Consider the following 23329-nt stretch of genomic DNA (forward strand, 5'->3'; position numbering starts at 1 on the left):
CGTCCCGGGCCCCAGCTTGGAAGCGAGCTCACTCTTGGTGCCTCCTCCTCTCTTAACTTTTCTGCTGTTCCCGCTCTTCGGAAGTGCATTTAAAAAATACCCCCAACTCCAGACGAACCCCAATTTAGCCGGAAAAGGAGGAGGATTCCCTACTTTAGAGTACATTAATCCGGTCAGCTCCAGTTGCTGCTCCCGAACCCGGAGTAGCGGATTTACCGTCCAGCTCCATCATTTTTTTTTCTCCAGAAGATTTCTGTTTCCTGAAGTTTCACTTTAAAAAGGACGCCTAATTAGACGATTTAAATAAAGTTCCTACCAGCCTTTGAAGATGAAAATTGAGATGGCTCTCCTAACTCGGGCATTTTCTCTGCCTGCCGTGTTCACCAGCTTGCGTTTTTTAATTTTAGAGCATTGATGAACTCATCGAGAAGACGGTCCCCGCCAGCATCCGCTTGAAGAGACCCTTGAAAATGGAAGACCCTGTATGTAAGTAGCCGGGAGAACTCCCCGGGGCTCCGTTTGCTTTGCCGGCCATGATCTCTAATGGTCCAGCTTTGGGATTGGATTGCTCAGTATTGGACAGGCCCTAAGACGCTGGAATTTTTCTTCCCCGAGAAGAATCTATATAGCCCCTTTCATTTTCCCTGGGTTGCAGGCGAGACACCTAGAGCTTTTCCAAAGAAGGCCTTGCCAAGAGACACGTGTTGGATTAGGACTCTCCACCTTATGCACGCCCACCGGAAGGGCTTTTTTCCTGCGGAGCTGGGAGGGTTGTTATCTCCCTAGGTCAGGTGAGACTGAAAGGAAGAAGGAATCACCTGAGGTCGTGCTGCTAGAGTAGAGACTTTTTTTGGGAGGGAACTTAGACTTCTCAAGAGTCACCAGAGTTTCAAATTCTTCTGTGTTACTGTGTTTCCCCTCTCACACTCAACCGAATTTGCAAACCGGAATGTTTTTTTTTTTCCTGAAAAGTTCACAAAAACAATTTGTGCTTGGTTAAGAAATTTCAGGCTGTTTATAGGCTTTTCTTTTTAATTATTATTTTTTTTAAGATTGGTTTACGTTTGTTTGTGCACCACATGGGCTGTTGGGTCCTCTAGAACTGGAGTTCCCCACAGTTGTGGGGAGTGATGACTGTTCTGAGAGCCAAACCTGGGTTCTCTGCAAGAGCAACACATGCTCTTAACTGTTGAGCACATCTCTTCACCGCCTCTTAGTAAGAATGGTTTTAATGGTCCAAATACTGTCTTTGGGCATTTTGACTTTTAGGAGTCAGGGAAGAATCCAGACGTTAAGGGCGCGGTCAGAGCTGAAGAATTCTTTCAGAAAACCACCAAGCTCCTTCGCCTGGCTACTCAGATCTTAGAGATACTTCCCTAGGGCGAATGTTTTTGTTTGCTTGCTTGCTGTTGCTTGTTTGGTTTGTTTTTCTGTGAGAAGGAATTCTAGATGCGAACGTGATTTTTGTTTAGGAAGAATACCTGAGCCAGTTCTGGCCGGAGCTGGGGAATGCTTTACCTCCAGCTCTACTGAGGGTCGCTGCCCTCATTGCTGTCAAATTCTGATTGCAAGGAGCTTGCTCAACAAGAACACCACCTGAGACTTAGACAGAGGGTTATAAGGTGTATCTATCTCACTTTCCAGACACCAAAATTTTGAGCCATCAACTATGAGAAAAAACAATGAGGTTGGCTTACTTGGTTTTCAAGTAAGGTCTTTTCAGGCAGCTCAGGCAGCCTCAAACTTGTGACTTTCTGGTCCTTATTGAGTAAAGTTTCTATCATGTGTACACCAGAATGAGGAAAAACTGTATTTTTGAAAACAATTTTGTGTTTATGACTTTCCTTCCTTCCTTCCTCCATTCCTACTTTCTTTTTAGAAGAGAGGGTCTCACTGTTGCCCTGGCTAGCCCAGCTTTGGAGACCAGCTGAGATTTAAGAAGGGCACATCCGGCCCCAGTTGTTTATTTGTCAAGGAAGCTACTGGTGAATATTTGTGCAAATAATGGCCTTCCTGAGACTTTCAAAGCAGAATGTCTAGATTAGCCCCTTGTACAACATCAATCAATGTCCCCTCTCCCCTCTCTATCTCTCTCTTTCTCTATGTCTCTCTCTCTTGAAATAGGCTCTCCCTGTCCCTGTAGCTGGCCTGGAACTTTGTAGACCAGGCTTTCCTTAAAGGCAGAGAGCGATCCACCTGCCTCTGTCTCCCTCCTGAGTGCTGGGGTTAAAAATGACTTGTTTAGTTCAGATTTTTCTAGCAAGACATTTCATCGTGTCCCTTGGAACACATTCCTAAGACTTTGAAGTCCCTTGGAGAAAATATTCTACAGTCAAACTTCTCACTTCCTACCTCCCCTCTCCTATATAGCTTACTTATTGAGATAAGGAGCAAAGGTGGAGGGTTAGGGATGTTGTGTTTACAAATATAAAGGCTTGGATGTTTTACACCACTGTGTCATGGCTAGTAATGGTCTCTTCGAGGACAGCAGGTTTTTTGTCACCCCCAACAGGAGCATTTAGGAGTGGAGCAGCCTCACTCAAACTTGACTTCCCCGGTGTACTAATATTCTTCTGTAGTAAAGATTTGTTTGATGTGGTACCTTAAGAGCAGGATGCTGTCTTTACCATCCTCATTGAAAGTGAAGAGTAGATACTTGGGTTAGTACTTCTGCGTAACAATATAATGGTAAACATCTATGTAGTGCCCCAATGGGCACTTTTGAAAAGTGTTTTCTGTGTATTTATTTAATCTTCAAGCCAGTCAGTCTTTCTCCCCCTCTGCCCTCTGTTTTAGAGACAAGGGTCTCAATTTTGTTGCCCTGGCTGGTCACATTCATGGACTCTTTCCTTCCCAGATACTGGAACTATAGACCCACACCACCAACCATCGCACCGAACTACACACCACACCGCACCACCACTGCACTACCATTGCACCACACTACCAACCACCACACCGCCCTACCATCGCGCAGCTATCATCCCCTCTTTAACTCGCCAGGGTCGCCAGGGTCGTAGCCTTTGGGTGGGGGCAGGATGCAAACTCAGGTGCCCGGCTCCGTCGCCCCTCTCTAGTCGTGGCATTGCGGCGTCCGAGGCAAAGCAGGAAAGTCCTGCCTGACTCTTGTAAGGTGCACGAGCCAGTCACCCTGGAGTAGCCACTTTTGTCACAAACGGCCCTGGCGGGGATGAGAGACTCCTTGATGAGGCTGTCCGTGTGGGGCTCTGGGGCCGCCACTGGGATGAAGGGAGTGCGGTGGGGATGGGTGAGAGACAGTCCGTTACCTGGAGGATGCTGCCGCAGACTGGGACCACGGGACACAAGGGATCCGTCAGTCTGGAAAGAGATTTCTTCTCCTTCAGAAAGTGAAATTATTTATTCACATTCCTAATGCTGCTCCCCATCCCCCCCCCAAAAGTACTTTTATAAATTAGTCTCATTCAGTCATTACTCCGAGAAGCAAGCAATACCTCTCAGCTCAAAATCCGGCCACTTTAATTCCACTCGGATGAATTTCCCTCCTCAGTCACAACCTTGCTCCAAAATAATAAATCCGGTAAATAAGTCAGTTAAGAACTCTATTTTAGTGGGGGCATTGGTTTCCTCTGAACAGTATGCGCTGTCTTTTAATTATTTTGTTTCTTCTATTAATGTTCTAGTTAATTACAAAGTACTTCAGCAACCAAACTGATGAGTTTTTAGTCGCACTGTTCTATTTTGCTGTGTAAATCTTTCCAGTCACGTCATCTCTAAGGAGCCAGATTAAACTAGTCCAAGCTAACCAACCAAATGCCACAGAGATTAAAGTTTACACAAACCCACACACTGCTTTTCCTGGGCGTGCTTTGGGAGAGAGGAGAGCAAGGCTCCCAGGGCTCAGACCGTTCAGCTGGAGCCGAGGCGCTGAGCTGTCAGAATGAGAGTTTGGATGAGGCTCCTGAGAACTGAATGTTCTAAGGTGTGCTCGTCAGAATGATTTTTTAAATAAATGTTTAATGGAGGGCAGTGATGGGGGAGGGACGTTGTGCAATGCCGATGCAAGTGATAACTTTTTCACCCGGGGGGTTGTGTAGTCTCCAGCTGATCTGAGCACTCAGAATGAGGCAGCTCTCCTTTTCCAAGTCAGTCCTATCTGGAGGGCCCGAGGCCCCGAGGCCCTCTTAAGTATTTCTGGCTCCTCCTAATCCTTCCCAACTGAGATACATCTGCCTCATTTACTACTAGGATTGTGGACTAACCAAATGATAAAGTCAAGGTTATTGATTCTGAACTTGAAGTAGCAAAAATTAGACTTGAGTTTTGGAAAAAAAACAAACTTTAGAGTGGGGGGCAGTGAGGGGGCCTCAGGCATGGTTCCAACAGGGGCTATTGGTTATGTACATATTTATGGCTCCCTCTGATCCTGAGCTAGAAGTGGTATTTGAATTGCTAGGACTTGAACCCACAGCCTCAGGACTGCTAGGAAGCCCATAAATCGCAGTCTTTATAACATTTATTTTTAGCATTAAAATATTTTAAGGTTTCTTGGACTTTGTTTGACATATCAAACTACACTGATCACGCTGTTGATAGAAATCTTTAAATTTTTTTTTTTTTTAAAATAATTACATGTGAGTAGCAGAGGCAGGAGTGTATTTGAGTGCAGGTGCCCATGGAGTATAAAGAAGGAGTCCTTGGAACTAGACTTAGTGGGTGTGAGCTCGCTGACCAGGGTGCTGGGAGTTGGACTGTCTTCCCCAGTCCCAATCCCTTCTCAAAGGGTAATGGAATCCATCTAGCATCAATAAAGATATCTAATTTTTTTTTTTTTTTTTTTTTTTTTTTTTTTTTGTTTTATTGGCTGGTGAGAGGCTGAGAGTTTGAGTACTTGGAACTAAGTGTGATAAATCCCCAGAGCCTACAAGATAGAAGGAGAAAATGAACTGCCCAGATCGTTCCCTGACACTCACGAGTGTGTGCACATACACAGAGTACAGACTAGTCTTTTAGAAACACACCTGTAATCCCAGCACTTGGGAGGCAGACTGGCAGGTCTTTTACTGCAAGGCTAGCCTGGTCTACAGAGAGCTAGTTCTAGCATAGCCAAAGCTACACCGAGAAATTATGTCTTAAAAAAAAACACACACAAATAGAACTATATATAAAAATAAAGAAAAATCATTTTGCATATAACATTCCTTAATTTTGTTTGTTTGAAGTGGACTGTCTAGAAAAGCTATAGGCTGTCTACTGCTAGTTAGAAATTTTTGCCAAAAAATTTCTCTAAAACCGTAATAAGCTACAGTCCCCACAAGCTGCCATGAGGTTTGATTAGGTCTATCCTTTTCTTCATTCTTAGTGTCTACTTGCTAAGAAGAGTGTGCAGAGCCTAGTGGGTAAGGGCACCTGTGGCTTCGGAGAGAATGGAGTTTGGTTCTCGGCACCCTTTGCAACTGAACCTCCTGTAACTCCAGTTCCCAGGGTCTAACTGATGTCTTCTGGCCTCTGGCTACCAGGCATGCATGTGCTACACAGGCAAAAATATTAATACACATACATTTCTAAAAAGTATTTTAAAGATATTTAGAGATTTAGCTTTTTATAAACATTTCAGTGTAGTATCCACACATTTCCTTTACACTTCCGGCCTCGCCTCCCACCAGATTGGTTGATTTGTTACAGTTAATGGAACATTTTTTCCTTTCTCCCTCCCCTTCATCTTAAGCAACCCATGGCCTCATCTTTGTGGTTATCATAGTTCCAGCTTCCTGCATGCTAGACTTGATGTGCACCGTCATGTCTGGCTGATGGATATGTATTAACTCATGTTTGCTCATGGTTCATAGCTAACTCAGGAACTAGCATAATGTCTTAGTCAATAGTGGATAATGATGTTGTATGTTCTAGGAGTTTGGAACTATACAATGACCTGTATTGACCATTGTATTAGAATAGTTCACTGCCTTAAAAAAAATGCTGCCTCTTCCCCAATGTGTACATATTCCCTACATAATGTGAATTTTTAAATAGCATCAAAAATAGTCAATGCTATCATAATCACTTATTATGCGGCATTGTAGATACAGTGTTACCCTTGGAGATCACTAAGGTGGGAAGGACCCTTGGTCCCTACATGAAATTCCCCCCGGACTATTTAGCGTTTTAGGTTTTGAATTGGTGTTTCCTATGGCCTTTGTTAGCAGTGGTTTGTTTTGAGTTTGTCGTTGTAGGTCTGCTTCCATGGTTTCCTCTGTCAGCTTTCCATCCTCGAGTTCTGAGAGGCTTGTTTAAATTTTCTTGGGCTTTGCTACATAAAACTACCGCTGACCACACTGTTGAGAGAAATGTCGAAATATAATGTTTTTCTTTTTAAATAATCACATGTGAATGTGGGGAGGGGTTGGAGTGTATTTGAGTGAGGATGCCCTTGGAATATAAAGTGGGGTTTTGGAAGGCGGAAGATGACACACAGGCACTGTATACACTAAAGCCAAGTGGTAATAAAGATCAGGTCCCTGACAGCAACGTACATACTGAATGCTCTGCAAATGGGATGGACACCGACCGAGATGATGGCGTCGGCAGAGGAGAACGTGTAGAAACACATGGCTGTTTGAGGAGTGATGGGTAAACTGTAAACAAACCTTCATAGTCAGGGAGTAAGGAAAACAAGGTATGAGATGTCACTCCGGAGGATTCAGAGCCAAAGCGCCTACGTTGCGTGCATTAAATGTGAGCTAGTTCAGTTCTTCCTGGAAGCAGGCACCAAGACTGTGCTAAATGCACAAGGTGGAAGCAGGGATGAGAGGTGCCCTCAGACTGCTGCAGTTCTGATCCTGGGAGAATGGAACAGAGCTAGGAAGACCGAACCCAGCGACTCTGAGATGACTGAGCAAATCTGGGAACGGTAAGAGTTGAAAAGCGTAGGGAGCTCCGCAGCTCCGCAGTGACTTCGTGGGAAAGAGGGACTTCCCCAGTGGACAGACAGAGGCAGAATGTGGGAAGATGAACACGTGGAGTGGAACAGTCGGGTAGTCAGCAGGGTCAGGAAGACAATTTTCCTCAAGTGTTCTGTCCCTGTGTTGGATTTTGGACCTCTCTCCTGTCTACGGAGGAAAAATGTCCGCAGAATCAAGAGCGCCCTCTAGGGTGGTAGGAGTTTGGGAGCTGCCTGCCCGTATTCTCTTTGCACGGTAATTTGAAAAGCATCAGCATGTTTATCTTGGTGGTAAACTTGGAGGTCACCCCTCAGACAGCCTGCTGAGGTTGAATGGTGTCAAGTCAGTCATCATTTACCATCTAGGAGCACGAATGAGTCACTAAGTGTTCAGCTGAGGCTGAGGATTGAAAGCATCAAGTGCCAAAGACTTCAAGGTCTGCCGGTCAGCTCAGGTCACTGGGTTTGGAAAGAGATGGAAAGGCTCATCCACCTTGCACCTAGAGGTTCAACGACCAACTTCATGCAACAGGGAGCAAGGCACGGGCATCGCACTGATTCTGAAGGCAGAAGCATTGGGGCAAGTTATACGCAGCTCTTCCTGTCTTCTGACTTCTGCGTGCTAAACCGTCCGCCCAGAGGAGCTGTGCCTTGCTTTCTGTATGTTGTGTTGTGGATAAAGACTTAGATCTCCTTATTTATAAGTTATGGCAGACATCGTGTCCTGTGCCTTTAATCCCAGTACTTGGGAGGCGGAGGCAGGTGGATTTCTGTGAGTTGAGGCCAGCCTGGTCTACATAGTGAGTTTCAGGACAGCCAGAGTTGCTTAGTGAGACCCTGCCTCAAAGCCAAAACTAAAACAACAAAACATTTGTTGTTAATTTATGTGTACATGTACTTGTGGGTGCCCTTGGAGGCTAGAGGGTTTCCTAGAAGCTGAGTGTGGGTGATGGGATTTGAACACTGGTCCTTTGCAAGAGCAGCAGGTGTCTGTAATGAACTGAGCCATCATTCTAGCCCCATAAATCTCATTTTCTCCGCTTAGGCCTGTTTTGCTTATTCCCAGGATGTCCTTATAGTACAAATGGAGAGCTTAAGTATGCATTCTCACTGCTGATTATTAAACTCTGAAAAGGTGACATCTCTGAGTCTAAAGTTATTGTAGGCAGTGTAGGGCTTTTCCGATTGCGTCCAATTTCCATTTCTAAATGTTCTCCCCAGAGCTTTTGCTTGTAGGAATATAACCGAATCGTTTAGGAAAACAATTTTTGTAGCAGCCGACTATGGACCCTGTGATAGGTAAGTTATTACACTGTAACACAGCTCTTCTTAATCCATGCCCCTGTCTGCAAAGAGATTACAGTTCATTACTTGGTGAGAGTATAAATTCAACCACAGGTCTCGCCTTAGGCAGGGTGAGTTGTTTGAGTTAAGCTCTCAGAACACACACTTCCCCTGTGCTCTTGCTCGGCAGGACATAGCAGCGTGCGTGCCCTGGGCAGAGAGGAGGAAAAACAAACTGCAGACTTTCATTTCAGCCTCAGCATCTGCCCTGAGTACGAACACGTAGGTCATCTGGTGTTCTGGGTAAATATTAGGAGTTGCAGTGTTTCTCTATGTTTGCTTTCTAAAAAGTAAAACGGAGAGGCCATGACCGAGGCCTCCCCACAGAAGGAGAGATTTGGGTTTGAGGAACAAAAGCACAGATAACGCTATCCCTCAAGTTCCTCTCTCTCTACCACTGTGGCTGCTATTCTGTTGATCTGGAAGCTGCGTGGCTTTTCGTAGAGCAGGGTTTGCTGCAGAGGACTCTGTACTGTGAAGGAAGGGGCCATCAGAACACAGGAGAAACATGCCTCCACTCCTTCAGGTGGCAGTGGTGATTTGAGGAGTTACAATGGCTTGCTAACTGGAATCTGGTCTGACCAGATCTGGAGAAGAGAAGGAAGTTGGGATAGGGTGAAGGAAGTCAGACCTCTGTGTTGCTTCTATTGCCCTGACCACATAGTAACTTGTGATTTTTGTTTTATTTACTATTTTTAATTTTATTTACTTAATGTATGAGTGCTCTGCTGAGTTCTCTGCTGCATCTGCCTGCCTGAAGAGGGCATCAGATCTCCTTAAAGATGGATGTGAGCCACCATGTGGTTGCTGGGAATCGAACTCAGCCTCTGGAAGAGCAGCCGGTGCCCTTAACCACTGAGCCATCTCACTAGCCCTATGGTTTTTACTTTAATTGTCAACTTGACACTGTTTAGAATCACCTGGGAAAGGGATGTCTTGGGTCAGAGATCATCTTGATTGCCTTATCTGGAAGTTGAAAGGTCCACCGATGACTGGCACCTGGGCAGGAAGTCCTGTACTGTTGAAGAGGGAGGTGCTGCTATGCCACCATCATTGAATTGCTCCCTGTTCTTGACTGTTGATGGAAGGAGATTGGTTCTTCCTAGTCCCTGCTGCCTTGACTTCCCTGCAGTGGCTGCAGCTGGAATTGTAGGCCAGATTTACGTATCTCCTTAAAGCTGCATTTAAAATTCACAGTGTTTTGTTTTTTTTTTTTTTTTTTTTCCTTACTAGTGTAACAAGAAATGGGTCTAAGGCCAGTAGTTAAGGGCCTTCCATCAGTTTCTGCTGCACAGTAGACAGGATCTGGTTTGGTTTGGTTTCCTTTAGTGAAAAAGTCTATGATTGAACAGAAGTTGATGGAAAATCCTCCACTTCCCAGGGAGGAAACTTGACACCAATTAGGAACTCAGAAAATCATAACAGAAACTATCTCTCATAAAGCACTAATCGTGGTCAACACTTACCGTCCCCCCTCCCCTCATGATCCCCACACAATTCTGAAGCCAGGGATATATAAGCATGATGGCAAGAAAAATCTGCCAAGACAATTTCCACCCTTGCAGTCTGTCCCCAGCTTTTCCCTTCAGCCTCTGGCAGAGGAAGACCTTTCTCCAACTCGTGACATTGAGTGGACAAACTCAAATATGAGCATGTTGGTTTTCGGTCCTCTTGGAAGACTCTTAATGCCTTGCCAAGTGTACGAGGGTGACAAACTGGGAGAGGTTGTGACACTGCTTACCATCTGTGCAGATGCTGCTAGCTGGGCTGCCGGGAAAGTGTCATTCAGAAACTGCCACACCTGTCCACTTCCCAACTGCGCCCCGGGAATGGTGTCGTCACATAATTGTTATCATAAGTAATATAAATGCATTGTCCAAAACTCAGACGCATAAGATTTTCAAGGGAAAGTGAGACTCAGCTCTTCCTCTGACCTCAGCTTTCTATTCAGAGGTGTTCTATGTGCAAGCAAGTGCATGTTTCTTTCATTGCTATTACATGTATTTGTGTTGTATATAAGAATGTGTATGGAGGCTAGCTGGTTCTTTCCTTCCATGGGGGTCCCAGGGATTGAACTCAAGCAGACTTGACACACTTGGCAGCAAGCACCTTTGCTGGCTGAGCCATTTTACCAGCCCAGTTGTTTTGTTTCCTTGAGACTCTGGCTAGTTCAGGTTGGCCTCCAAAGCAGGGCAGGGCAATCTTCCTGTCTCAGCTCAAGTGCTAGGATTATATATAAGCATGCACTACTACACTCTGTCTTGTATTTGTGTAAAAATATAGATAAACATTTAGGGTGTGGCTCAGGTTGAGTGCTTGCTTAACATACGAGGATATTGTTTAATCCCTCATGACAAAAAGAAAGGAAGGAAGACATTGAGAAAGGAAGAGAAATAGCATATGAGTGGTGTATATGAATACTGTATAGGACCACAGGAATCTTATCTTCAGATTAGGGGGTTACAGTGAATCCCAAATGCATCTTCCTATATTGTTTAATCCCTCATGACAAAAAGAAAGGAAGGAAGACATTGAGAAAGGAAGAGAAATAGCATATGAGTGGTGTATATGAATACTGTATAGGATCACAGGAATCTTATCTTCAGATTAGGGGGTTACAGTGAATCCCAAATGCATCTTCCTATATAATTAAGACCGAAATCGAGGGTTCTGTCAGGGATTACAAATGGAGAGCATGTATTGAAAAAGGCAGTATGCATGTTGACTCACATAGCCTGCCCATTTCAGAGTGTTTTTCTTGTACAGATTCATTCATCTGAGAAATCTCAGTAACCACAGCCATGTGCCAGGTGTTTAAGCCCAACGCTGTTGTTAAAACATTTATTTGAACCAGGTGTGTTGGCACACCTTTCATCCCAGCTCCTGAAAGGCAGAAACAGGCATCTCTCTGAATCTGAGGCCAGCCTGGTCTGTACAGCAAGAGTTCCAGGTCAGCCAGAGCTACATAGTGAGACCCTGTCTCCACAGAAAGATGTGTTTGGTGCAAGGTTCTGGGTATTTTAGGCACATGGCAAGGAAGCTGCTTTTTAGAAAGTCTCTGTCCTGTGGAGTTACATAAGGAGGAAGGAGGTGTGCTCAGTGAATTCCAAGATCAGATGCAGTCCCCTCCCTCTCCGCCTAGAGACTAAGAAGCAGAGCCCAGAGGGCACTGAACTCTGTTCTCTGTCCATTAGGACCAGCCCATTATGTAATTCCCTGAGGCAAGGGAATAAACAGGTCAGAAGCAGGTGCTTGTTTCACAGGGGAAGAACCTGCTGCTCGGAAGTGAGAAAGATTGCTTAAACTGCTGCAGGGTTGGAAGCACACAGTTGGGAGTGTGGTGTCCAGCAGCCCTGCAGGGCTGAAGGCATAAGGGAAAAAAAACAGCTTGTCCCCAACTGGTTCTTTCTGGTTTTTTGAGAACAGAATCTCACTGTGCAGCTCAGGCTGGCCTCTGACTCAATTATGTGTCCCAAATTATCCTTGAACTCATGGTAATCCTTCTGTCTCAGTCTCCCAAGTGTTAGCATCAAGGGCACAGAGCACTGTGCCTGGCCTTCTCATGGTTTTTAATAGATGTCTGCTCCCCGGTTCTGTCTTCATTTCTTTCCTAGTTACTTAATTGTAATTTCCAAGGCAGATGAGCAGTGACACGTGGGCACCGTTCTTCTGATGGGAGTTTTACTTGGGTTTGATTGTAGTCCAGATTATAGAGTTTGAGGCCTGGTTCTTCTTGGTTCCATTTCAACTGGCCTGGGCTCAGCATATACATTGCTGACGATGAACCTATGAACTTTCCCTTTTCTCTCCTTTCCTTCCATTGCTATGTGGACATGTCAAGATGGCAGCTAACTGGGATTCTCAGTACACTTGGTTGCCCCTTCTGTGCATGTACCCAGGTGACTTTTTCTGAATAGATAAGAGACATAAGCAGCCATTGAGAAGACATCTGAAACTGTGTACACACCAAGCTTGGCGTTTATAGAGCAGCTTTTATTATGCATGGGTGAGGAAGCCTGAGGTCTTAGATTTTTATCTTAGCAATGTCCTCCTAGTTGGGGAGTTCAGGTATGCTAAGTGGCTGCTGAGAGAGTGGGAACAGCTCCTCACAGCATTCACACTTTAGGAAGCATGACCAAGAACTTGCTGTCTTAGTTTTGCTTCCAGATGCTGTAATAAATACTTGTTTGCCTCACAATTCTGGGTCACATCCCATCATTGCGCATAAGTCGAGGCAGCAGGAGCGTGAAGATGCAGAGTCACATTAGATAGAGTGAAGAGCAGAGAGCGGTGAATCAGTGTAGGCCTCATTAATGCTCCCTTACCACAGGAGTCAAGATTGTGTCAAGTTACCAACACCCTGTGCTGGGCATAGAATCCAGCGTTGCTGTATGACTGAGCTATGTCCCCAGCCGTTTGCTTTTGGAGACAAGGTCTTGCCTCAAACTTAAACCTCCTGCCTCTGCCCTCTGAGAGCTAGTAATCACAAGCCACATCGTAGCTGGCTTTCCACACTCACCAGGCTACAAGTGATGTGCAGGGAAAGGCTCATTCTATGACCTCCCTAAGTGTTCAAAAAAAAAAAAAAAAAGAGCATGAAGACCATGGGGAAGAATTTATGATAAGAGCAGAATCAACATGAATATAAATTTGGCTTTTTCTGTGGGTAGCTGAGAGGATACAGAAGGAAGAGATGGGAATTATAGTCTAACAATTAGAGTTTGACATTCCCCATCACATCTAGAAGTATAGCAAAGGTTTTGTTTTCTTCTGAGGTGATCTTGCTATACAGCTCTGGCTGGCCTAGAACTTGCTCTGTAGACCAGGCTGCCCTTGAATTTACAGAGATCCACCTGCCTCTGCCTCCTGATCAATGGGATTAAAGGCGTGCATCACCAATAGCCATTGAAAAGGAGTTTTCATGCTTCCAAGTATAGTGAATTTGTTCCTCACCTATGCTGAATTGCCTGCTAGGAATCAAACATTATGAGCTTCTTTACGTGCAGCTTCCTGCTCTCTTTCAAGTGTCAGACACCATCTTAGTTCCTATTTCCATTTCTCAATCAAAAAGACAGCCCTACCTCTTATCCCCTGTAAGACTGTCATTGGATTTAGACTTAGCCAGTCTTGTCTGTTAAGCTACTTATTAGAGAATGGGAGTGCTGCCTTCTTCCAGGGATTCTAGACTATTCTCCCTGAAGAAACTGGCCCGTCTGTCTTGCTCCTCAGGAGGGTCCATTGCAGATCTATAATAAAAGCTGTCTTACATTATTGGGAATGACCACACACAGCCAGGGCCATCACCATAGGACTAGAAAACTGAAGCCCTTATGGAAATAGAAAATGAATGTAAAGAAAGAATGACTGCTGTTCTGATAGCAAAATCCAAACAGCACAGCTGTGGTCACAGTTTTGGAGTTTTGGTTTCTTTAAAAAAACATAGACATATTTGTTATAAGAATGGGCTTTCCTTTTAATCCCAGGTGTGGGGACAGGAGGCCGCTTTGGACTGTCTCCAGCAGCTGACTGTGATTTGCCTCGTGTTCTAGCAGAGGCGAGGTTTAGCCAGCCGCAGATTTGTGTGAAGTTTGGGATCCTGGGATCTTATCAGAGGGTATATAAATGCAAGGGCCCTGAGAGGTGAGGGTGGTGGTTGCTGTTCTTCATGGGGGTTGGTTGCAGTTTGTTAGTAGTGCTCAAACAGGAAACAAGAGGAAACATTTAGGTTCAAAGCCCTGACACTTCTATCTAGTGATGGGGCTGGAATCAGGGAGGAGGATAAAGAGTAGGAAAACGAAGAACTCACAAAGTAGCACTGGCCAGCTAGAAGAAGAAACAAGAAGAAATTATGATTTAAGGATCTTTATCTCCCCTCTATCCTTTCTCTCCTAGACAGGGAGTGAAATCAGGGTGGGGGTGAAGGGTGGGAAAAAGGAGACCCCACAAAGTAGCTAAGACCAGCTACAGAGAGTGGAGCTCCTTCTAGGAAGAGGTCAATGAGTTGGTTGTAGTTTAGCAGTCTTCTTGGCTTCTATACTGAACCCCAAAGCTCCTGTTGCTGTCCTGACCTGCTTGTGACTTTCTGACTCTGAGTTTTAAAATGCGTTTTTGGGGACAGCAAGATGGCTCCAAAAAGTAAGCATCCTTGTGCCCTGGGTTTGCTCCCAAGAACCCATGTAAAGGGAGAGAACTGAGTCCATAAATGACCTCTAACCCCCATACATGTTGTGTTATCTGGGCACAGTAGCCATTTTCCTATTTGTGAGACTTGTGTGTCCCCACAGAGGCTCCCTGCTCCTGCTAAAGGAGTCCACTGCACTGAAAGACTCACGTTGGTAGATGTGATACCTAGAAGGTTTCCTGAGTTTGAAACCACACTGGCCAAATTTGAAACTGTTTATTTGATGCAGTTCTTATAAGACTCCCCTGAGAAAACTGAAATGTGGGGCTTTGCCCAGGTCTTTGCTGACTATGTCAAAACCTAACTCACCAGGAGAAACCAGGAAGGATCCCTTGGCCAGCATCTTGTGTGTGAGTGTAGGGTCATGCATGCTATGGTGCATTGTAATGGTCAGTGAACACCTTTCACGGATCACTTCCCTCCTCCTACCGTGGCCACCTTCTGGAGATCTTACGTCTTCAGGCTGTGAGAGAAGCACTTGTCAGCCTTATCCTAACTATTTCTAACCAAGTCAATTAACAGTGTATTGTTTTTGCCAGACATGGAGTCAGATAGAATTAGTTATCTTGATTCAGCCATTTGTGGAACACGAATTCAAGTATCTCCTGTATCCCCAACATTGGACTATGAGGATGAATGGGCAATGCTCAGGCTGTTCTTGTTTGTCTTGAGGCAGGGTCTTCTATGTAGCCTTGGATGTCCTAGAACTTACTACATAGACCAGGTTGGCCTCAAACTCAGAGATCCTCCTGCCTCTGTCTCTAGGATGTTGGAGTTAAAGTCATGTACCATTATGCTAGAGACGAGGCAGATGTTTGGGCTGAATAATTGACTGTGACATTTGTCCAAGTCACCTTGAGGTGGTGTAACAAATTGCTGCACCTCTGTATTGGTTGAATTTTTCTTGGTTTTGGTTTTTATTTCCTTTTGAGTTGCACTGTGCAGCCTAGGTTAGCTTCAAACTCTGATCCTCTTGCCCTAGCCTCTCCAGATGTGCACTACTATGCCTGGCTTTTTGTTTTTTTTTTTTTGTTTTTTTTTTTTTTTTGTTTTTTTTTTAATACATTCGGAAACATGCAGCAACTATAAATAGTACCAGTAGATAAACCCCCTTTAAACCATCTGGGTTGGTAGAGTCTTCACATTGCATGGATTTTTTTTTTTTTTTTTTTTTTTTTTGGTCTGGTGAGGTAAGACCTAGCTGTGGTTTCAGTGTCCAGAAAGGACAACTGTCCTGTAGCCTCTCTAGAAAATGTCTGAGCCTGTATTGATCAGCTAGGGTCACTGAAATGTCCTTTTGCGGTCTGGATGGTTCAAGCAAAAGGCTTGTTCTCTTAGGCTGAGTTCAGATGAAAACAATTCTGACAGATTGGTTTCATCTTGGAGCTCTGAGGAAGAATTTCTTCCATCCCTCTCTGGCTTCTGGTCATTGCTGGCATCCCTTCGCTTGTAGATACATCATTATGGTCCACACATAACATGGTGCTCTCTTTGAATGACTTGTCAAACGTGCCCAAATTCCCATGTTTTTGTAAAACCAAGTTATTAGATGAAAATTATCGAGTATGACCTTGTTTTAATTTGAGTATTTATATCTATCTGTGAAGTCTCAATACCCAAGCAATGTCACATTCAAAAATAACAAGGATTCTGATCTCAGTGTATTGTTGCTTTAGGAAACACAATTCACTTGACAGCACTGTTTCTCCTGTGTTTCTCTTGGCTCTGGTGCGAACTGGTGACCCCAATCTTCTCTCTGTTGACTCTCCACACCTTATATAGAACAATCTTCCCATGGAACAGAGTCATATTCTCCCACTAGAAAATACTCTATAGCATCTAAGAGCTAAGCTCTTTTTTGACCAGCACATCCTTTCAGACTGTTCTCATTTGAGAGCTGGACCTTTGTCCAGATGGCACAATGTGGAGCAGGGACCTGTCCATCTTGCACAGGATCTTAATTGAAGCTTGGCTGGCCTGCTAGGCACTGCTAATTAATCTCGCCTCCTACTGGGCTTTTGAATCACTCCGTTCCTAAGATTATTTGGGAGGTGATTGGATTTCCCGAATTCAAGAATTTTATAATTCCTTTCTAACTAGGTCCCTTTATGGGAACACTAGTTGAGAGTTCATGTGAGTCTTTTATTATGATTGTAACTTTATGTTGTTGAATTCTAGGTTTTGGTTTTTGTTTTTAATAGCCCTTCAAATGACAAAGAAAATAACCAGTTCAGTAAAACAATTCTAAACACAATATAAGCTGTGTGTGTGTGTGTGTGTGTGCGCACACACACACACACACACACACACACACACACACACATATAGCTATAGCCTTGCCTGTCTCTAGAGACTGTTAGACAACTGAAAGAAAGAAGCAAGAGAAGTGACCCAGTACTTAGGAGCACTTACTGCTTTTGCAGAGAGACTGAAGTTTCATACAAAGCACCCAAAACAGGGCAGCTCACAACTGCCTGCAGCTCCCAGAAGGTCAATGAGCTACTTGTAAGAGTACCTTTTTACACACACACACACACACACACACACACACACACACACACACACACACACAATGTATAAAAGGAAAATACTACTAAGAGAAAATACTTTATTTAGAGGAAATAAAGCATATATTTAAAAATACAGCCCCTCCCCCCATGGATTAGGCAACTGTTAAAGAGTTGGATAAAGAGGCCGTGCATGCACACTGTTAACCCCAGTTCAGGGAGGTTGGTAGATGGTCTAAATTCTGAGTTCCAAGCCAGTAGAGGCTACATAGTGAGATGCTGTCTCAGAGAGACAGAACTGAATGGAGCTCAATGGGTGGGAGGGGGATTGGGAGAGGGGATAAGAGGGGGCTAGGGAGGGAGGGAGGGGGGAGAGTGAGTGTACTGAATGAACTAGAGTTAAGTAAGAATCAGGGTCTGGGAATGACTTTGTGGGTAAAGTGTCTGTCACAGAAGCATGGGGACCTGTGTTTGATCCCTAGCATCTACATAAAAGCTAACCATGATCAAGCATGTCCCAGAGGCTGAGACACGCAGATCTCTAGGGCTTGCTGCCCAGGAAGTCTAGCTGAATTAATGAGTCCCAGGGTCAGTATGAGGCCCTGTCTCAAGCTGGAGAGTGATCAAGGAAAGTATCAACCTCTGGCTTCTATTCATGAGGGGTTAATATTGAGGAATCTGTGGGCCTCCTATCAGGTTTCCACATGCAGTATTATTTAATGGTTGGGTGGATGACTATATTTTTCTATATATCTCCTGATATAAACACTCAGAGAACAGGAGGCTTTTAAACTGTAAGCAGAGCTCCCTGTGGGGGCATTTTCTCAAGTAACCTGTTTCCTTTTCCCCCACAACCAGGTGAGAATGAAATCCTCGAAACTCTGCACACCATTGCAAGCAAAAACCAGATCTGGAGATCGTACATTGGCATGGGCTATTATAACTGCTCGGTGCCCCAGGCCATTTTGCGGAACTTGCTGGAGAATTCTGGATGGTAATGTATCTCCTTGCTAGAGAACAGGCACACTAGATATGTGTGCCCGGTAGTCCATGGCGCACACTGACAGCTGCCCCCTGCTGCCCTCGAAACTCCAGGAATCCACATGCTTTCTGATTGGGAAATTTCTTTTTGGATGTTGAAATAGATTCTTTCCCCTTCTATTTGCATAAAGTCCAGATCTAGTGATCTGTTCATGAATCAGCCTGAATCTCTATGCTGTTTTGGACAAGGCTTTGTTCCTCTTCGGTGAGATCCTGGGGCATTTTAGGCTGTGTCTGAACTTCGTAAATGTCGCATCTCAGATTTTTGTCTTTTGCCAGGGTTTTTAAGTCTCAATGTTCATGTCCCTCTCATCCCCACATTTCTTGGTCCGAAGCTGACAGGAAGGAAGTCATGGTGTCCAAAGAGCGAGGACTGTAACATCAGCTTTACTGCTGACCTTCACTGAGAATGTGAACATGTGTGTTCTGGGCAGGCCTGTGCTTGGCATTACCAGCTTCTTGGTCCCATTGCCCTTGCCAATTTCTCTGCTCGGCCATCTTGCTGGTCTTGTCCCATCTTCCCAGGAACTGGGTTTGTTAGCACCTCCGTGTCTACTCTCTACCCCTGTGTGGAGATTTTCACAGCGAAACACACTACTTTCATCTTAATAAGAGAACAGGAAACCAGGCCCATCAACAGAGAAAGTGTTTTCATTGTATGAATGTGCTTGCCAATGTGTTTGATTAGCTGAGGGCTTGTTTTCCACTGTGGCTCTGGTAAAGTTTGCATGGGAAACGCTAAGGTTGATTTCATTCTCTGCCGCCGGAGGTCTGGCTTGTGGCCTTTGCTCTTAGTGACCATACAGAATGTCTGCCATATTTCTCTGTGCCCGTGAGCTGGCATGCTAATTCATTTGGGGGCAGCCCGTGTTTTCAGAGGGAGATAATAGTCTGTTTTTTGGCCTCCGGCTTTGGGTGCATTTTAAATATTGTTTTGCATTATCCAAAAGCTGGCCGGGACCCCAGAGCGATACTGCGCCCTGCTCATGCTGATAGGGAGGGCCGTGAACACGCGGGTGGTGCACTTCACATTATACTTCTGAATGGTTACCATAGCGATGGAGCCAACAAATTCCGGTGACGTGAGGTGAAAATAAATGGGTCACATAGACTCGAGAGAACACAGACATTTGGGCTCCTAAGAGAAACTGTACGCTGGATCTAGAACTTGTTTCGTGGGACCCACTGTCCCAAAGTATCAATAACGAATCTCGACCCTTGTGTTTGCCTCGTGGCTTTCTGGTGTTCGTAATCTTGGCAGTGAGATCAGAATGGGCTTTTTATGAGTTTTATGAGCCCTTCTGAAAGCCCCCTATGTTTTCCCTGATTCCAAAAGAAAATCATAACCAAAATAATAGAGGAAACTGGTTATTTAGGAATGAATGCCAACATCGTGTTGAATATATTACCAAGTAACCTACTTCAGAACTATTTTTAGATGTGTAGATACTTTTAAGAAATATATATTAAAATGCATCTAGAAAAAAAAAAGATAGCATTTGAATTAGTGTCAATTAAGACACACTTATGGATCATTTATTTTTCCCTCTTTTAATTCCTCTTGGTATCTGATATTAAACTCATGTGTCTACGCCACCAAGGAACCTCTGTAGTTCCTCAGATAAATGGTTTTAAACACTTTTCCCCCCATGACTGAGGCAAACTTATGTATATATAACAGCAGCCCTTTCATGACAAGGTTGAAAACCTGTTTTGAAAGTTTTAATTGTATGTGTATGGGCATTTGCCCGTATGCACCTCTCTGCTCCACATACATGTCTGCTGCCCAGAGAAGCCAGAGAAGGCATAAAGTCCCTCTGGAACTGGAGTTACAGATAGTTGTGGCCACCAGATAGATGTGGAGAATCAAACCCTGGTCCTCTGAAAAAGCAGTGGTGCTTTTAACTGCAGAACTATCTCTCCAGCTACTCTTCGATAGCTTCTTTCCTTCCTTCCTTCCTGCCTGCCTTCCTTCCATCCCTCCCTTTCTCCCTTTCTCCTTCCCTCCCCCACTCCTCTCTCTCTCTTCTCTCTTTCTGTTTTTGAGATAGGATCTCACTGTAATTCCCCTGGCTGTTGTAGGATTTGCTTTGTAGGCTAAGCTGGCCTGAACCTCTCAGATCCCTACCCCTGCCTCCTGAGTGTTGGGATTAAATGAGCATCACCATGCCTGACTTGGTAGCAATTTTGAACCATGAAGTAGGGTTATTCTTTACTTCCTTTCACAGGCCATTGCTAATAAGAACATTTATTTATGCCTGTTATATTTTTACAGTGTTGAAAAAAAAAAACAAAACAACCTGTAACTACTTTAAAACCTTGAAACAAGTGACTTTCAAAGCAGCGGGGGTTACCTCAACCTTAGATTATAAAGGGAGCTAACAGCAGGAAGTCTAGTCATGCAAAAGTTGGAGTAAGTAAACCCCACTGACAGAGGTCATGGGGTCATTGCAACTCAGACTGAGCAACTGTGGTCAGGAAGTTTAATGCTTTTTCCCATGGGTAGTAGAAAGCCACAGTGATCTTTAGATTTTGTTTTGTTCCTTGTGTGCACATGTGTTTATGGGTATGAATGTGCTGTGGAGCAAGTGTGGAGCTCAGAGGACACCCATGTGGGTTCTGGGGACCAAACTTAGGTCTTTTGGCTGGATGGCAAGTGCTCCTACCCAGTGAGCTCTCTTGCCAGCCTCAGAGATATTTGAATGGGGAGTCAAACACACATTTGCACCTCAAATATTTGACCATTTCATTTAAGAATTGCCAGATTAGTAAGGCAACAAAGAAAGGCTAGGCAGGTACAGATGCCATTGGAAGACTGATGGTCCTTATTTGGATTTAAATTATGTAATTTCATTTTAGGCTTTTTTGAAATAGGGTCTGGAGTGGTCCAGGCTAACTTCAAACTCTCATGTAGCAGAGGGTAATTTTGAACCCCCCCCCCCCCAAAGCTGGTATCAAATCCATACACCACCATACCTGGTCTTTTTTTTCCCTCCTTGTTCTTTTTAAATAAATGTGAAATTGAAGATTCTAAAGTTTTTCTATGTATGTGCATGTTACCGGTGTATGCATGTGTCCTTCACAGAGACCAAAGGACATTAGAGTGATCTGGAGGTGTGGGGTGCCCTGAATCTGGAGTTACGGGGTGGGGGGTTATGAGCATCCCTAGAGATTATGAGTATGAGACACTATGTCCCACTGCCTTGTAGATTTTAAGTCCCAAACTCATAAACTCTACGCTCTCCCTCCCTCCCTCTCTCACTCCTTCCCTCTTTCTCCTCCCTCTTTCCCTTCCTCCCTCTCTCTCCCTCTCTCCCTACCTCTCCCTCCTTTCCTCCCCTCCTCCTTTGCTCCCTTATTTTAGAGACAGGGTTCTTGCTGTCTAATCCAGGCAGCCTCTAACTTTTAATCCTTCTGCCTCAGCCTCCCAAGTGCTGAGATTACAGCATGTGCCACCATATCTATTTTTTAACAGCCTCTCATTATTTAGCCCCAGCCGGCCTGGAATTTGCTATGGAAATAGCAACTGTTGCTTACTGTTCTTCAAGAACAGCAGCTCTTAAGGTAGGACTGCACATGCTTCTGAATGAGAAAGAACACTTGGGTGGCTGGCTTTTTTTTTTTTTTTTTCTTGCTCAACTCTATGTGTGTAGGCCTCACGTGACCTGTGTGTGACGGTCCTGTCCGGCTGGAGATCCCTGCTCATTGTCTACGGGTTCCTATGATCTCATTTCTCCCACGTTCCCATTCACTTTCCTGTGCTGTGCATTGTATTGCACGCGTCCTTCCTTCCAGTTCACCACTCACTTAGAATTTGCCTTTACAATTGCTAATCCAGGCTGTGCAGAGAATTAAGTCCAGTGACAATGTGTGCTGCCGTGCATAAGCACACGGTCATAGCAGTAAAAAAAAAAAAAAATTGTAAACTTATTTCAGTGTGCTGATGTAGTACTGTGTGCTGAGATGGTCTTCAAAATAAATCATTTTAAAGAAAGCTTTCTATACAGCAGTGCTTTCAAAGCCTGAATGTGATTGCCAGGGCAGGAGAGAGAGAGAGAGAGAGAGAGAGAGAGAGAGAGGGAGAGAGAGAAAGAGAGAGAGAGAGAGAGAGAGAGTAAAAATCATAGCCATAAATACTCACTTCTTTTGGCTTGGTGTATTAGTTAATTTTTTTATTGCTATGATAAGATACCATGAGAAGGGAACTTAGAGAAGAATTTATTTGGAGGCTTAATCATTTCAGAAGGTGAGTCTGTGATTCTCATCAGGGAACAGGGCAGCAGGCAGGCAGGCATGGATTTTAAGAGGTAGCTTATAATAAATCACGTGCGGATGCCTTGGGTCCAATGTTTGCTGAGGGCCCGAGTTCAGATCCCTGACATCCACATTCCATCGGCAATCCTTGTGCTGAGGAAGAGGTGGATGGCTGCAGCTCCTGGATCCTAGCTGACTTGATGAACTCCAGTTTCAGTGAGAGTCGCTGTCTCAGAAGATGAGCTGGAGGGGGCTGCAGAGGCAGCTCAGAAGTTGAGAGCACTGGTTGCCCTTACAGAGGACTCAGGTCTGATTCCCAGCAGCCACACGGCAGCTGATAACTGTAACATCAGATCCAGGGAATCCGATACCCTCACACATGTAGGCAAAACAACAATGCATGTGAGAGACAAAATAATTTTTTAAAAAGAGGTAAGCTGGAGCACAATTGAAGAAGATCCCAGCATCAGCCTTTGCCCTCCACACACATGCACATACGGTGCTTATACAAAATACATGCGTACAATAACACGATTAAAATAGTAATAAAACAAAAAAAAATGTAAAGAACTGGGTATGGTGGTATATTCCTATAATCCTAACCTCCAGAGGCCAGCCTGATCTACTGAGTGAATGGCGGGTAGCCTGTGGTTAAAATATAATAATAAGAAGGCAGGAGGCTCAGTAGTTAAGCACTTGATCTTGCAAAGGGCCTGGATTTGGTTCCCAGTACCTACACGGTGGTTCACAATGATCTGTGGCTTCAGTTTCTGCCCTCCATGGGCACTAGGCACACATAATGAATGCACATGCGCACATGCAGGTAACATATTCATTGACGTAAAGTGAAATAAGCAAATCTAAAAGATGCAGGGGCGGAGTTAAATAAGTACTGGTTGTGTCCAGAGAATAATTTTTCTCGGTGACAATCCTGTTCTTCCCCATTAAGATCCAAAGAAAAGACGTATTAGCTGGCTTTTTATTGCTGTGATCAAATTACTCAGCGTAAGTAATTTTGAGGTGAAAGACTTATTTTGGATAAGGTTTTGTTTACTTATTGGGGGGTTGTGCTTTCCGGGGACC

The 23329-nt window shown here is 44.4% G+C and overlaps 1 protein-coding gene across 1 annotated transcript in view; it reads left to right on the top strand.

Moving 5' to 3' along the window:
• Window positions 1-6662: 6662 nt before the first annotated feature.
• The window catches only part of GLDC (glycine decarboxylase), a gene marked incomplete at both ends in the record, with an annotated part of 61543 nt that continues 44876 nt past the window's right edge, over window positions 6663-23329 (top strand). The window contains 4 exons of the mRNA XM_080912900.1: window positions 6663-6889; window positions 8141-8218; window positions 14548-14594; window positions 17810-17945. Of these exons, the coding sequence (XP_080769026.1) occupies window positions 6663-6889; window positions 8141-8218; window positions 14548-14594; window positions 17810-17945 (488 nt within the window). The remainder of the gene's footprint in view (window positions 6890-8140; window positions 8219-14547; window positions 14595-17809; window positions 17946-23329) is intronic.

Source organism: Micromys minutus, assembly GCF_963924665.1.
Source record: "Micromys minutus genome assembly, chromosome: 2".
In the NCBI taxonomy this organism is placed as follows: Eukaryota; Metazoa; Chordata; class Mammalia; order Rodentia; family Muridae; genus Micromys; species Micromys minutus.